Consider the following 16,250-nt stretch of genomic DNA (forward strand, 5'->3'; position numbering starts at 1 on the left):
TATTCCACAGTTTAGTGTAAAAGTCTAAAACTGTAGTGGTTTACTAACATTTACCGTGTATTCAGTCAATATGATCCCAGGTAGTCTTTCTGGAAAATAACATTACTTTGTAAAACGTAACCCCCAGATGTATAGTTCATAAAGAATCTTAATTTCAGTTCATGAAAAACTTCTCAAAGTAGCATAAATTCAGCCTCAGTTCTATAATAAAAACTAGTGATTTGTATTTTCACTGAACAATTTAAATTTATGATGCATGCATGCTAAAATTTTGAAAGAAGTCAATAAAACTGTTTGATGCCGTAAACAAGTAACCACATTGTTGTTCTACTTATATTAAGACCACTCATTCACAAAGAAAACATTTCTTTCACTGTTAGGAGGACTTGAGTTATGTTGTGACCTAATCCAGTTTGGAGACAAGATGCTTACGCAATTCCGCTCTACCAGTCACCTAAAGGGTGCTTGCTCAGCTTTACTTCAGTCCAGCAGACAAGAAAACACAAGCTATGGCCTTATCAATCACTCTTGTCGTTCCCACCTTTGTGAACCTGACCCGACGTTGTGGCCTGCCAACCATAGATTCATGTATTTTTTCACAACAAAACTAGGACCCGTGCTTGTAATTTAGAAATAAACAATAAATAAACCAGGGGATAAAAAAAAACAGTAAATTGCATGTTTCTTTTAGCCTATCAACTGTCAGGGATTGTACAGAATGGTGTGAAGCAACAAGTGTAAAGCCTGGTTTATACTCTCACACCACGAAACTTGTGTAAGCGACGCCGTCTTGCCCCCTCCCAGGGGCATTCATTAACACTCAAACCAGGTACACATGTGCAACTTATACATATAAACACAATGCCATCATAAGGCCTACTGCAACACTCAATTAAACAGAGAACATCCCTAAACTGTGCTCGCCCTGTGGGTAACACAAGTGTAGGGCTGGGCAATATGTACCAAATAAACTAAGCCATACATGGAAGTATCCATTGACGTAACTAAATATCTCCACCGTGCCTTGATTTCAAATTTTCAGGACTGATGGGGATCACATATACACAAAAATAGGTACCAACAAGTAAGAAAAACAGGTTTTGCATAATAGGATCCCAACTTAAGAGGTGTTTTGATAAGAAAAAGGAAAAAGCCTTGAGAATTATTAAAGAAAAAAGTCCAATATAAATGATAAATGATAAATGGGTTGTACTTGTATAGCGCTTTTCTACCTTCAAGGTACTCAAAGCGCTTTGACACTACTTCCACATTTACCCATTCACACACACATTCACACACTGATGGAGGGAGCTGCCATGCAAGGCGCTAACCAGCACCCATCAGGAGCAAGGGTGAAGTGTCTTGCTCAGGACACAACGGACATGACGAGGTTGGTACTAGGTGGGGATTGAACCAGGGACCCTCAGGTCGCGCACGGCCATTCTTCCACTGCGCCACGCCGTCCATATCTCCAATCTTCTTTAAAAAACATTTAGCTATGGTCATTAGGGACAAGCGATAGAAAATGAATGGATGGATGGATGGCATTTCTTCAGCTAACAAAAACACAAAAGGTGAAATAAAGTGCCCTGGTTTGAGAGGACATGTTTAAATGTCAGCAGCAACATGTAAATTATTTACCTTTAACAAGAGTGTTTTATAGGTAAACAGTGTAGGGATAGCACACAAATGTTTTAGCCAGGAACACAAACCTGACAACTGCTTCATGATGCTGTGTGGCAGACTGTGTTCTGAACATTTATTTTAAAAAGTCAATAATTGTAGTTAATCGTTACTTTACCAAAAAAGTACTTGAATTACCAACAGAATTATATCTACATGTGGCGGTGGGGGTGTGGTCAATGTGATGTCATCATAAAATTTGCAAAATTGTTGATGCATATATATATATATAGGGACGGCGTGGCGCAGTGGAAGAGTGGCCGTGCGCAACCCGAGGGTCCCTGGTTCAATCCCCACCTAGTACCAACCTCGTCATGTCCGTTGTGTCCTGGTCAAGACACTTCACCCTTGCTCCTGATGGGTGTTGGTTAGCGCCTTGCATGGCAGCTCCCTCCATCAGTGTGTGAATGGGTAAATGTGGAAGTAGTGTCAAAGCGCTTTGAGTACCTTGAAGGTAGAAAAGCGCTATACAAGTACAACCCATTTATTTATTTATTATATATATTAATACTAAAAAATAATTTACATACATTTATAAACAAGTCTGTGTTATAGTAATTTGTATAAACATATTTCTGCATATCATTTTGCTAAATTTTTTAAATTGTTATTGTACAATGAAACAGGCTGTACACCAGTTGCAGCTGCTGGTCTTTCAAGTAGGGGAAGCTATTTTTCAGCTATACTTTAAACATGACTACATATAAAATATATAAATATGCTAGATTTTACAAAGGAAACTTCATTTAAAAAATTATAAATATCTCCATCAACAGGAACAACTGAATGAAAGTTTAAAAATGCTTTGGCAGTGTTTGATATTTCAAGATCGCTGTTTCGCTCATTTTGCTGTGAATGGAAAAGGGGATTCAGCCCAGACAGGTCATCCAATCATCATGCAGAAGCCTGGCGAACCCCTTTCGATTACTCTTATTCATTGCTCACCATCCGTGTGCGGGACGAAGTCAACTATTTATCAGAAGATTGTCTCCTTTGGCTGCAGCACTGTGACAATCATTGAAAAACAGTCACCAAAGTAGCTGATTCTAAACAAAACTTAAACGCGTTCAAACGCATTTAGTAAATGAAATGCAAACACAAAAGAAAAATATTTTAACACTTTTGTTAAATTTTAAGGGAAGCGGAACTTCCCTTGCAGTCTTTAGCAATCGCCCCTGTTGTATGTCTGGCATCACATGTTAAAACAATGCTGCGGGTAAGAGAAGTGGGCAAGTCAGATCTATACGTTTAGGACAAGGATTGGCTCTAAGGGCTGGGTGGTCTTGCTGGAGTGCAAAGCGGGGCTGTGCGTCTTAACGCAGAGGTTCTAGATACTCGTGTGCATTTTGCTTACGCTTGATCAGTTTTTTACTGGCCACATTTTCTGCGCATTACTAGTTAATCGTGCTTAAATATCGGTATAGCAACATCAGCCATGACAAGACTGACCAGTATCTGGAAAAGCAATACCATCAGCTTCCAGGTGAAGGTCAGACTCTACAAGTCACTTGTTCTTTCCACCCTACTCTATGGTTGTGAGAGCTGGACGCTTACAGCGGACACGGAGCGCAGGATACAGACCTTTGGAAGCAAGTGTTACAGAAGAATGCTGCATATATCATACAGTGAACACCGAACAAATCATTACGTTAGATAGCTAGTAACCACCCATCCTGGCGAACAGGAACCTCTACTCTCAACAGTTAAACGTCGCAAGCTAACCTGGATTGGTCATGTCACAAGGCACACCTCCCTGTCAAAGACCATCCTGCACGGAACAGTAGAGGGGAAGCGGAGACGAGGCAGGCAGAGAAAGGCCTGGATGGACAACATCAAAGAATGGACTGGCTGCAGCTTCCAAACCCTGCTATGAACAGCAGAAGATCGTGAGCGCTGGAGATCCCTGACTGCCCAAGCATCCACCATGACACCCCTACAGCCTCCTAGGCCATGGGATGAGTGAGTGAGTGTGCTTAAATATTAGGCTATATATCCATTCATACGACATAGTGCTTTAATTTGTTTACACGTAAAAAAATCCTCATTTTTAAAAAAGAGGTGGCGGATTCAATTTAGCTATGGTGCCACGATCAGATACATATAGGGTAAACCCTGAAATAAGCATCATATGACAGCAGTGTGTGTGTGTGCCTTCAAAAGGCGCTGCCTGTTGCTTAGTGATGTGCTTCCATGGCTGTATGTTCTTGTCAACAAATGGGGTAATGTTTGGTAGGCAAGTTTGTCACTTCAATCATTGATTTGTTGTTCAATGTTCCCTCCAACCACTCTCGTTATAGCACGCATTGCAATTTGTGTCAAGTTTTAAGGTAGTGAAAAAAGTTGTCTTTTACTGAAGAATTCCTCCAACTGAAATCTTGTTTCTTCCGTGTTGGAAAACTGATTGTGTGACCTAGGAGGAGGAGGGGCTCCCACTGTGCATGGGCAGGAGAAAGGAACGCGCACACAGTGATAGTGACACTTTCGCGTCAATCCCTTGTCCAATTGGTTATGGTTTACGTTTATTTCAAACATGCTATACAGATAAACAAAAATTGTACTATAGTTTGATCAAATTTGGATGGATTTATTTTAGGAGCTGAATGCGATGAAAGGGGTAAAATCCCTATTTGCACATGTGCGACAGGTTTTTTTCCCCCCAGTCTATTTTTAGGCACATTTGCGAGGGAATTTGTCAAGCTATACAGCCCTGCCTCCTCCTGCACTTTGAAATGTCCTGTTCTTTTAATTTGTGAAGCAACATTACAGTTGTTGCCTATGTTTTTATAGAACGGGACCTGCTTCCGGGTTATAACCAGGGTGTTGAGACTGGCACATGCGCAATACGAAGTGTCCCCTTTGGCGGCACACACCCACTTGAGAGATTTGGTTTTCAATCTCATAATCTGGGTGTGTTATTCCGACTTCTGTGGGTTGTAGGATGCTTATTTAGCAAATAAATATTTGAGAAATCAGACTAATTTAGTGTATGGACACAGACTCGTAACTTTTTTTTGCCAATCTTGTGCTAAGAACAGGTACAATTCTAACCTTATTCTCCATCAATTATCTTTCAAGCACGTTATGTTTACTAACATAAGAACTCTGAACATCAATAACACATGAACATAAAAAATACCATAAGCAGGTTGTTACAAAAGTTATTTAACATTTACAATTACTAGCTATCTTGTCTCATGTCTAACAGCTGAATAGCGTTGCAAATGTGCCCGTTCTCTGCCGCGACCAATTCAGGGGTTGCACAAACCATCTTCACGTATGTCTTTTCTTTTTGTTCATGAGTAAAACGTCCATTAAAAATAAACTGATGTTTTTAAATGATTAGTTCCAGGGTCAACAAAGATGTTGATGTCGTGGTTGTCTGTCACTCTTCACAAGAATGTAAATATTTAGTCAACGACCGCTGCGGTTGCTCTTTCTGGACACTACCCCTAAGTGTTCTCGAAGGGAATTGCAAATCACAAGTCAGCCCCAACAGAAGCGCTATAAACCAACCAAGACGCCATCAGAGGGGACGCAAGTGATGTGATGCGAGAGTATGTTCCAGCCTTAAGATAAGTAGTACTCTAAGTGCAATATGTGACTATGGTGTGCAAAGGCTCCATAATGTTAAACTACTGTTGAATCAAACTATAAAATATGGTACATGCTGGTCAAAATATTCCCTTTATTGGTAAAAGGTAACATTGTTTCTACATGATCAAATAACTTTTAACTACTTGGGGTGTGAATCTTACAACTTACTAAGGCTGGACGATATGGACCAAAACTGATATGGTTGTCTTTTTAGTCCAAATACCTGTATCTTAAAAAAAAACAACAACATGCGAATTACTTACGGTTGCCTCAGTGTTTTACGGCTAGATAACCACTGTTGAGAGCACTGAGATTGTTTTTATTGTAAGAAGTAACGTAGAGTGTTGTTTATTCTTTAAACGGGTACTGCACTTTTTTATTTGTATTTTACCTATCGTTGACAATCCTTATGAAAGACATGAAGACAAAATGTTTTTGTTTTTCTGCTTTCTAACATATACAAATCAGCTGGTTCTAGGGCTAGCAATGCAGCTAATGGGAGCAATCATTTCTACCTCTAAATCACTTTAAAATGCATTCAAAAACCGCCAACAATACTTCATTTACATTCCGTAAACTGTATAATAACCACGGCATAATAACTACGGCAAGAGATAAGCTAGCTTCGATGTCAGCACGAAACACGTTTTGAGTTTGTAATGCACAACACAATGCGATCGGACACTAATGTGTACTGAATGAAAAACATGAACATTCATTTTACAGTATCTGTAAAGTATTAGCACACATTTCATGTTTTGTTTGTACACAGCTAGCTCAGCAGTGTATGTACTGTAGTTGTACGGTGATGTGCTGCATGTATTATGAACAATAGTATAGTGATTTGCCCAATGGACAGTCGTCCGTTTGGTCAAGCTGGCCAGGGACGTTTCCGGTTAATTTGGGCACTCCAATAATTCGGCATAGCTTGGCTCAAAATTTCCAGATTTGCAGCGTGACCAAATCACACCAACCAACGTTTCACCCTTTTCCTCGTGCTCGCTTCTATAAGCAGCAGTTCATCCCTGTTCGTAGATACAGCTTCAAAAAGGTTGTGAATCCTCATTTGTCCAAAAATAGTCAACTTTGGTGTCTGTTACCAAGTCTGACATGATTGCAACTAGAGATGTCCGATAATGGCTTTTTTGCCGATATCCCATATCCCGATATTGTCCAACTCTTAATTACGGATTCCGATATCAACCGATACCGATATATACAGTCGTGGAATTAACACATTATAATGCCTAATTTTGTTGTGATGCCCCGCTGGATGCATTAAACAATGTAACAAGGTTTTTCAAAATTAATCAACTCAAGTTATGGGAAAAAATGCCAACATTGCACTGCCATATTTATTATTAAAGTCACAAAGTGCATTATTTATTTTAACATGCCTCAAAACAGCAGCTTGGAATTTGGGACATGCTCTCCCTGAGAGAGCATGAGGAGGTTGAGGTAGACGAGGTTGAGGTAGGGGGTAACATATTGTAGCGTCCCGGAAAAGTTAGTGCTTCAAGGGGTTCTGGGTATTTGTTCTGTTGTGTTTATGTTGTGTTACGGTGCGGATGTTCTCCCGAAATGTGTTTGTCATTCTTGTTTGGTGTGGGTTCACAGTGTGGCGCATATTTGTAACAGTGTTAAAGTTGTTTATACGGCCACCCTCAGTGTGATTTGTATGGCTGTTGACCAAGTAAGCATTGCATTCACTTGTGTGTGTGAAAAGCCGTAGGTATCATGTGATTGGGCCGGCATGCAAAGGCAGTGCTTTTAAGGTTTATTGGCGCTATGTACTTCTCCCTATGTCCGTGTACACAGCGGCGTTTTAAAAAGTCATCAATTTTACTTTTTGAAACCCATCCATCCATCCATCCATTTTCTACCGCTTATTCCCTTTGGGGTCGCGGGGGGTGCTGGAGCCTATCTCAGCTACAAAACCGATACCGATAAATTTGAAACCGATACCGATGATTTCCGATATTACATTTTAAAGCATTTATCGGCCAATATCGGCAGTCCGATATTATCGGACATATCTAATTACAACACACTCGCGTGTTTGTTTGCTGAAGTAGGAACAACCAGTAGATGCCAGAAGTCGGATGTGCGCTGCTATGGAAACCGAAGACAACGCAGCAGAGAAGGAAGTCCCGCTATTGATTAAAATGACCAAAATAAGGTAATTATTATACAAATCACATTTTTTATGAACGTGTCTATTATTACATTATATATAGACTTGCAGCGTGTATATAAAACGGAGGGTTTTGAAATTGTTTTAGAAGGCTTTGAAGGCTAAAACAGTGGCTCCAATTAGCTGCATCTCCCAAGCCTTTTTTAATCATCTTTAACCCCTCCGCCCCACAAAAAAGGTGTGTGTTCTTGTCTCTCATACTGATTGTGAATGACAATATTCCAGAAAAAGTGCAGTTCCCCTTTAAAAAGTAATAAGTTTGCCAGTGCTATGTCCTAGCAATTTTTGTTCATTTTGTTTATGAATGTTAGGTTTATATGCTCATGATTGTGCGCGGGATAGATAGAGTTTCTACTTCCTCACTGCGGTGAAAGCCGCTGGCTGTTAAGTTTAAAACTACTTTTCAGCCACCCAACGGCTACACTACAGTGCATTAGTCCACACAGGCTATGTGCCTATCAGGCTATGTGTAGAGGCACTTTTAAACACAGTTGTAATTAAACATTTGACACACTGAGCAAGCAGCAGAGAGGAGCTATCATTAGCCTAAGTCGCTAACAAGTGAACAACAAATGGATGAGATTAATGATAAAGTCGCTACAAGGAGAGATATAGGTTCCAAAGCAAATTAGTGCATGTGTAAATAAAGCTGTAGTCACTCACCAGTCGCCAAATGCAGTCTCTGTCCAAAGCATTTCAAAACCTACGAGTGGAGAAGTCAGCACAATGCCGCCATATTTGTTTTAAAAAGTTTGATGCACGTTAGTGCGTCATCAGAGAAGCCTCCATAAACACGCAAGGGCCGGGGGTGAGCCGAAAAGGATGCCCCGTGCTTCGCCTGTCAGGCGCAGAGAAGATCAAACGGCCATAACAAAGGCACATCAAAAAATATCGGTATGGCGGTATTGTCTCAACTATATACCGCGTACTGAAATATACCTGTATTAACTATAGTACCGGTATATCGCCTAACTCTAAAAATTACAATTCAATTGGATTATGATACTTGGTGGAAGATTGGATTCAGAGTCGATTCTCGAATGCTCTTTTAGTGACAAAGAGAGCCAATTCCAGCATTGACCACATTCCTCTATTACAGGGGTAGGAAACTTTTGGCACATGAGCCAGATGTGGCTCTTTTGATGACTGCATCTGGCATGCAGATAAAACATTGTCATACATTTTAATCCATCCATTCTCTACCGCTTGAATTCTGGCCAGAGTTTGGTTCCAGCGACCTGCAAGGTAGGCCTGGGCAAGAAATAGATTTTTTTCGCAAAATTACGAGTTTTTCCGTTGCAGACAATTTTATTTCATTTATTTTTTTATCTATGTTTTTGTTCTCTTGCCCAAGCATACTTTTTGCCCACGCCGTTATTTCCTTAGCAAAGAGTCACACACATAGTTACAACATGGCTACTGCTAACGAACAAGAAAGAAAATAAGTGTCGTCAGTGGTTTGCATTAGTGACAACAGACGTGGAACAAGTGACAGCATGCTGCAAAGTTTATTTTAAAAAAGATAGCAGAACAACAAACTTATACCAGCATCTGAAAAAGAGACTTCCAGCCAAGTGGGATAAATGTAACAAGAAGCTTGTTACAACAAACTCCCCCCACTTTTCTTTTTGTCTCTCAGAGCAGGCTCTTAATTTAGTTTTATGACAGTTAGTCTACACAAAGTGCAATTTGTTGTTGTTCTAAAAGGAACACCTTTATAAAAAAAAATGTATTTTGCGTAAGAGTAAATTCAGTGTTCATGACATGCATTCCTTTAAAATATGGCATTGTTTGTCTTCTTTAAAACTACTAGTTTTTGACCAAATAAAAGCAAAACTTGTTTTAAATAATCTGTCATTTGTATGTATTGATTTCTTTAAGGAGGAAAAAATCATAAATATTTTTGTTGTGAATAAAAAAGAAGACTATGTTCCGGCCATATGGCCCAGGCCTCCTGCAAGGCTTGAGCCAATCACAGTTAAACATGTTGTGAGGTCAAGAAGTAAACACTTTGCTTTTTAGTCAAATAATCAGCTCGATAGTTTATGCAAGTAAAAACCTTTTGAAAAGATGATAATTAACAGAAAAAAAGATAACGAATGCCATACATTTTGGAAGAAATAGACAGGAATTTGCCTTTGTGGAAAGAGCAGGTTCTGCAATGTGTCTAATATGCAATAGTAACATTTCTTCATGAAACGGTCTAATCTGAAGCGGCACTTCAACTTACATAGCATTAAACATAAGAAGTATTCATTTTATTATTGGTTTGCTTCAGTATAACAATGCTATTATGAATACATAATTTGCACCGTAATAAAATATCAGTTTTCAAAAATATCTTATGGCTCTCACGAAAATACTTGTTTCCAAGGCTCTCTCAGTCAAAAAGGTTCCCGACCCATGCTCTCTCTAAGATAGACAAACACCTCTGAGAAATTGTTGTATAACTTTAAATAAACATGTAGTGGCACCAACTACCAACAACATAGTATTTACATGTTACTCACATGACAGACATGCTCGTCAGGTGGCAAATAGGTAAACTTTTTTTAATGAAATCAGAACTCTTCTCAAAGCTGCAGGTTCCTGGCAACACATGAGCACAAGTTTGATGTGATGGTTTGGAAATGTTTCTAAATTTTCACAGTGTCAGTTGTTACAGACCCTGTGTAAATTTAGAAAAAAAAATTAGACAGAATCAAGCAAATTATGGTCAACTGTACTGTAACTGTGTCACTCCTTGGCTTGGGTGGGACGAGACAGCCTTTTGTTTATGTGCCAGCAGGTTCAGAGAAGCCCCTGACAGGATGACTAGGATAGTGGGGGATCCACACCCATATATAACAACACATCATAGGGCTGAATAAACACTGAACTATTTAAAGCCTCTGTAGCCTGAACTGCAATTATTATCGTTTCCCTTGTTTTATCAAAAATGGTGATGAGATACAGATGGTAGAAAGAACTCCTCTGATGGAAGATATCATCTCCACCTCGACTACACACCCATAACAGACAATGTTTACAAAAAGCTGCAGCAATACCAATGGATGGAAAATGACAGAGAGAAAGGGATAGCATTGATTAAAACAAGTGAAGTGTTTTTGTCTGAACATTTACATGCCGGGGCCTAAATTTACTTCTCACTTTTATGTAAAAGATTCTATACTAAAACACACACACACACACACACACACAGACACACACACACATGCACACACACACACAAAGATAAAGTATATTGCAAATCATAAAATATATAAATATATTTGTAACCACATCACATTTCTTTGCTGAGGCTATTTTCCTAATCTTCCTAATCCTCATGTTATTAACATATATTCCCATTGACAAAATCTTTGTGTAAATTAAAATGATGATGTTGTGCAACACATAATTTAAGCAGCAATGTTTCAAATGATATCTTACCAGAATGGGGTATGTAGAGAACTTGATTTTCCTCTTCGGGGGAGGTTCGTCTTCATCAGACAGTCCAGGAGTCTCATAACAGTCATCATAGTCCCTGTACATTTCTTCCTCCGGCTCCTCCTCCTCCTCGCCTTCTGTCACCTCCTCTCCTTCCATGAGGACCTGGTCTACATCCTTGTCATCCACAAAGGCTGCATTTTCAATACCGTACACAGGGGCTCCATTCACAATAGTCTTCTCAGCATGCTTCTCCAGTTCGTTCTCTTCATGGTCATCATATTTCACCTTATTCTCCTCTTTAATCCCAGGTTGCACATTGCTATCCAAAACAGACTTTGCTTCTTTGTCGTATGTGCTTGCCACGGGGTTGTTACTATTCTGTTTTTCAGGCTGAAATGTCTTTGTTACATTTTCTGGTGGGTGTTTGGGACTATGCACAACAAACACAGCGTCTTCAACTTCCTCGTCATTGTCCCCACTCTCAGAAGACTCATTCTGAAGCACAACAAGCTCTGCCCGTACCATGCCCAGCCCTTGTGAGTCAATGGATGAGGTCTGGCTGGGTGTCTTTTCTCTTGTAGGATTTGTCACTGAACAGTCTTTACTTTTGGCTATTTCGGTATATTTGGTGGTGTGGGTGTTCTCAAACCCTGATTTATGCTGCTTCGTATCACTGGGCGGTGAATTACAAAGCTTGTCTTTATCCACATTAACAGTCTGGCACAACCCATCTTGCTTGTACCCGTGGGTAACTGGTGTTGTTGGTTCTGGTGACGGGTGTTTGTGATCGTCAGTAGGAGAAACTGATTTGTAGGCTGCGTTTGTAGCTGGGAATGTTGGTTTGCGCTCAGTTCTAGACCCTGATGATGCGGTTTTCTTATTGACACTTGTTGCATGAGATGTGTTTTTGTTAGTACCATCAGCTAAAGGTGATGAATTAGTAGCTTCTCTGACAGGGGAGGTGGGTTTTTGTAAACTGCCTATTGATGAAGAAGTTTTCAGTGAGTGTTCAGTCAAACTGTCAGATTTCGCAGTCTTCATCTCCCCTTTGGCAGCAGCTAAGCTGTTATCTTCTGGGTCATTCCGAGCCATGTAATTCTCCAACCTCTTTGACATGGGCCCTGCATTTAGTGACACTTTAGGCACATTCTTTTTTTCATTATCAGCATTCGATCTACATTTGTCTCCTGATGTAGGCGTATTCTCAGATTTGAAAGTCTCTGAGGATCCTGATGCTCTCCGTGTGCTTTTTCCCTCATCAGAAGAACTTCCAAGCGACAGGCGATTTACTGCCCTGTTTGGCGACTGCTTGTCAGCCGAAGGCTGCTCTGTGATGCCCCTTTCAAATAGTTTCCTAGTCACAGAAAACTTCTCTGCCAAAGCCACTTTGTCGATCTCCACTTCCTCTCCTTTGGGAGTTTTATCTAAATTGAGAGATTCTGGGCTTGTAGGGCTGTTGAGGTTAACCCTGTGTGTGCTGATTGGAACTTGCAGCTTTGGTGGAGACACCTGGGACACATCGGTTTTTACAGTCACTTTCACATCTTGGCCTTCTTGCTGTTGGCCATCCATCTGTAGAAATATGTTCTTGATCTTGTGCACTCTGGTCCCAAAAGGTCTCCCACGGGAGTCCTCACGGGTGTCGCTGGAACCATTTGTGCAAGACTTGGCAACGCTTTCAGATTTTTGTCCATCAAAGGAGCATTTGATGGCGTGGAAGTCCGACTTGTATGCATTTCTGTGAGGAGACGCGCTCCTGAGGGTCCTCTCACTACCTTTACTTCCGGCTTGGATCATTTTGCCAGTTTGTTTTTGTAATTGCTGCGCAATTTCAATTAATCCTGGCTGTGAATGATTCCCTCTTCATACAGGCAGCGCCATGAGTCCCAAGGAGCTTTGTCTACTAAGCACACGGGGTGAAGGCATCTGGTGGGGGGACACACATACTGTAAGTCGTTGACTTTTTAACACTCTTACTCTTTTTTTATTGACTTAAGTCTTTTCTAGAATAGAATATAATAGAAAGTACTTTACTGATACCTGCACTGCAAAAAGTCAGTGTTCAAAAACAAGGGAAAAAAATACAAAAATTAGGGGGTATTTTATTTGAACTAAGCAAAATGATCTGCCAATAGAACAAGACAATTTGGCTTGTCAAGACTTTCCAAAACAAGTAAAATTAGCTAACTTCAATGAACCCAAAAATACCTTAAAATAAGTATATTCTCACTAATAACAACTGTACTACTATATGAGTACGCATTTTCTATTGTTTCATTGAAAATATAACAGCAAAGTCCATCTGTTTTAATATGAGACACAATTGTGTCAAAGTCATGATTTTTTTTTTTTACATGCTTGAAATAAGAAATGATTACTTTAAAAAAGTAGTTTTATACTTGTGGGTGTTGATGACACAGCTTTGCAACAGTTGATATTCTAGTTTCAAGCATGTTTTACTCAAAATAGGTCATCAAATCTCAGCAACAAGCTGTAATATCTTACTGAGATCATTTAGGACCAAAACCCTTAAAACAAGTAAAACACTCTAACATAAAATCTGCTTAGTGAGAAGAATTATCTTATCAGACAGAAAATAAGCAAATATCACCCTTATTTGAGATATTTAATCTTAGATTTCAGTTTTTGCAGTGTGGGGGAAATTCAGCACCACAGTTCGCTCACAATAGACAATAAACTTTTAGGTATTTTTTTTACATGTGAATAATATAAATACAGTCTATCATACAGCATTATTAACATGTGAATAACATAAATACAGTATATTAAACAGCATTACTGACATGTGAATCATATAAATACAGTATATTATACGGCATTATTGACATGTGAATAATATAAATACAGTCTATTTATACAGCATAATTCACGTGTGAATAACATAAATACAGTCTATTATACAGCATTATTCACATGTGAATAACATAAATATAAATTAATATAATGTAAATTATACTATTCTATATGTTATTTTCAGTATATTATGAAGGCATTGCTTGCACAAATATAGTCAAGGCTGTGTTTACTACAAATATTTACAAAGCATAATTGGATTTGATTCATGCAAAAGACCGGAAATACTAGTTGTGTCATCAAATATGACACAACTAAACGATGTTTTACTACACGCAAATAAAGTTAAATATTACCCATGCTGACTAGTATTAGGTAACATTTGGCCACATTTGAACTATCGGTGTACTGCTAGCTCACAAAGCATCTGTAGTGTTAGCTTTGTGTTCATCGAATGTAATCGACGACGTCCCACGGGGAAAAAAACTAAAAATAAAGTCGTCGAAATTAAAAGTACACGTAGAAAGCAACGACTAGTTAACAACAACTCAGCTTGGCTGAGTTAATCGTCTTTTAGAAGGCTAAACAAAGTTTATGGGCTACTTCAATGCGTGCTTGAGTCTCTTCCGACAATTCCCTAGTTGTAAGCCCGAATATTCCCATAATGTGCAAGGCCAGCTCGAATAGAGCAGAACTACACGCAACTAGTCTCACCTCCGACTTGTTCCGTGGCGTAAAGCGCCGACAGCTGGCCCACTGCGTCGCCCTTTTTGAGCGTCTCAAAGTTGAGTCTTCTCCCCGCAAAGCGCCATCATTCCCCGCTCCAACGTCGCCTCGCCTCCCCGCCTTCCCAGCACACTTGCCCGGGGCCGCGCGCGCGCGCCACAGCCTGCGCGCGCCGCGGGAGCGTCGGGAGCGCGCGCACATTCCTGGACAGAAGCCACTACAGTACCTACTCTTTGTTGGTTGCAACACCCAGTGTGGGAAAGAGCTTACTATAGAAGCCACTACAGTACCTTACTTCTACTCTTTGTTGGTTGCAACACCCAGTGTGGGAAAGAGCTTACTATAGAAGCCACTACAGTACCTTACTACTATTTGTTGGTTGCAACACCCAGTGTGGGAAAGAGCTTACTATAGAAGCCACTACAGTACCTTACTTCTACTCTTTGTTGGTTGCAACACCCAGTCTGGGAAAGAACTTACTATAGAAGCCACTACAGTACCTTACTTCTACTCTTTGTTGGTTGCAACACCCAGTGTGGGAAAGAGCTTACTATAGAAGCCACTACAGTAACTTACTACTACTCTTTGTTGGTTGCAACACCCAGTGTGGGAAAAAACTTACTATAGAAGCCACTACAGTACCTTACTTCTACTCTTTGTTGGTTGCAACACCCAGTGTGGGAAAGAGCTTACTATAGAAGCCACTACAGTAACTTACTACTACTCTTTGTTGGTTGCAACACCCAGTGTGGGAAAGAGCTTATACTGTAGAAGCCACTACAGTACCTTACTTCTACTCTTTGTTGGTTGCAACACCCAGTCTGGGAAATAACTTACTATAGAAGCCACTACAGTACCTTACTACTACTCTTTGTTGGTTGCAACACCCAGTGTGGGAAAAAACTTACTATAGAAGCCACTACAGTACCTTACTACTAATCTTTGTTGGTTGCAACACCCAGTGTGGGAAAGAGCTTACTATAGAAGCCACTACAGTACCTTACTGCTTGATGTAATGGGTGTTGCAACCAACTCTTTGTTGGTTGCAACACCCAGTGTGGGAAAGAGCTTACTATAGAAGCCACTACAGTACCTTACTGCTACTCTTTGTTGGTTGCAACACCCAGTGTGGGAAAGAGCTTACAAAACTCAAACTCAATACTATAGAAGCCACTACAGTACCTTACTACTACTCTTTGTTGGTTGCAACACCCAGTGTGGGAAAGAGCTTACTATAGAAGACAGCTCCTAAGACATTGCCAACATCTCTCACCAAATTCAAAATTAATTGTAATTGTGTGTGTGTCAAGTAACGCATTGACACATGTGGTTTTTCCTCTACTTCATCTTCTTCTCCAGATTTTGGCGCGCTCTACCTTCCACATTTTTCAACCTATTCAAACCATTCCAACTTCAAACTGTTCAGCCTATTCGGGAATCGCAGGCAAATTGACAAATTCCGAAAATTCCCAGATTTCCCAGAATTCCCAGTTTTACGGGACATTTTTCCAATTTAAAATGAATTGGCCATTTTTAAAACTTACACCATTTCCACATTTTTCAACCTATTCATACCATTGCACCTCCAACACATTCTACCATCCTGGAAATTCAAACTACCCTTTTTCCAAGTTCCACAAAATGTCCAGGATTTTCCAGAATTCCTGCTTTTCTTAAGCCCTATTTCCACCTTTTTTTCTGATGACTACGCCTCCCACATTTTTCAACCCACTTCCAGTTGAAGTGGGTTGAAAAATACCGTCAAAAAATTCCTCTTAATCAGGACAAAAAACGGAGTTGTTTTTTT

At 39.9% G+C, this 16,250-nt stretch overlaps 1 protein-coding gene across 4 annotated transcripts in view; it reads right to left on the reverse strand.

Annotated features, from left to right (window-relative positions):
- ppp1r9ala (protein phosphatase 1 regulatory subunit 9A-like A) overlaps nucleotides 1–14,569 on the reverse strand; it is a 60,488-nt gene extending 45,919 nt beyond the window's left edge. For all 4 annotated transcript variants that reach the window (XM_061971616.2, XM_061971614.2, XM_061971615.2 and 1 more), the window contains exons 1-2: nucleotides 14,432–14,569; nucleotides 10,904–12,829 (exon numbers count right to left, since the gene is read on the reverse strand). In XM_061971616.2, coding sequence (XP_061827600.2) covers nucleotides 10,904–12,700 — 1,797 coding nt within the window. In that variant the 5' untranslated portion in view covers nucleotides 12,701–12,829; nucleotides 14,432–14,569. The remainder of the gene's footprint in view (nucleotides 1–10,903; nucleotides 12,830–14,431) is intronic.
- Nucleotides 14,570–16,250: the final 1,681 nt, after the last annotated feature.

The sequence above is a fragment of the Nerophis lumbriciformis genome, linkage group LG13 (genome assembly GCF_033978685.3).
Source record: "Nerophis lumbriciformis linkage group LG13, RoL_Nlum_v2.1, whole genome shotgun sequence".
NCBI lineage: Eukaryota > Metazoa > Chordata > Actinopteri > Syngnathiformes > Syngnathidae > Nerophis > Nerophis lumbriciformis.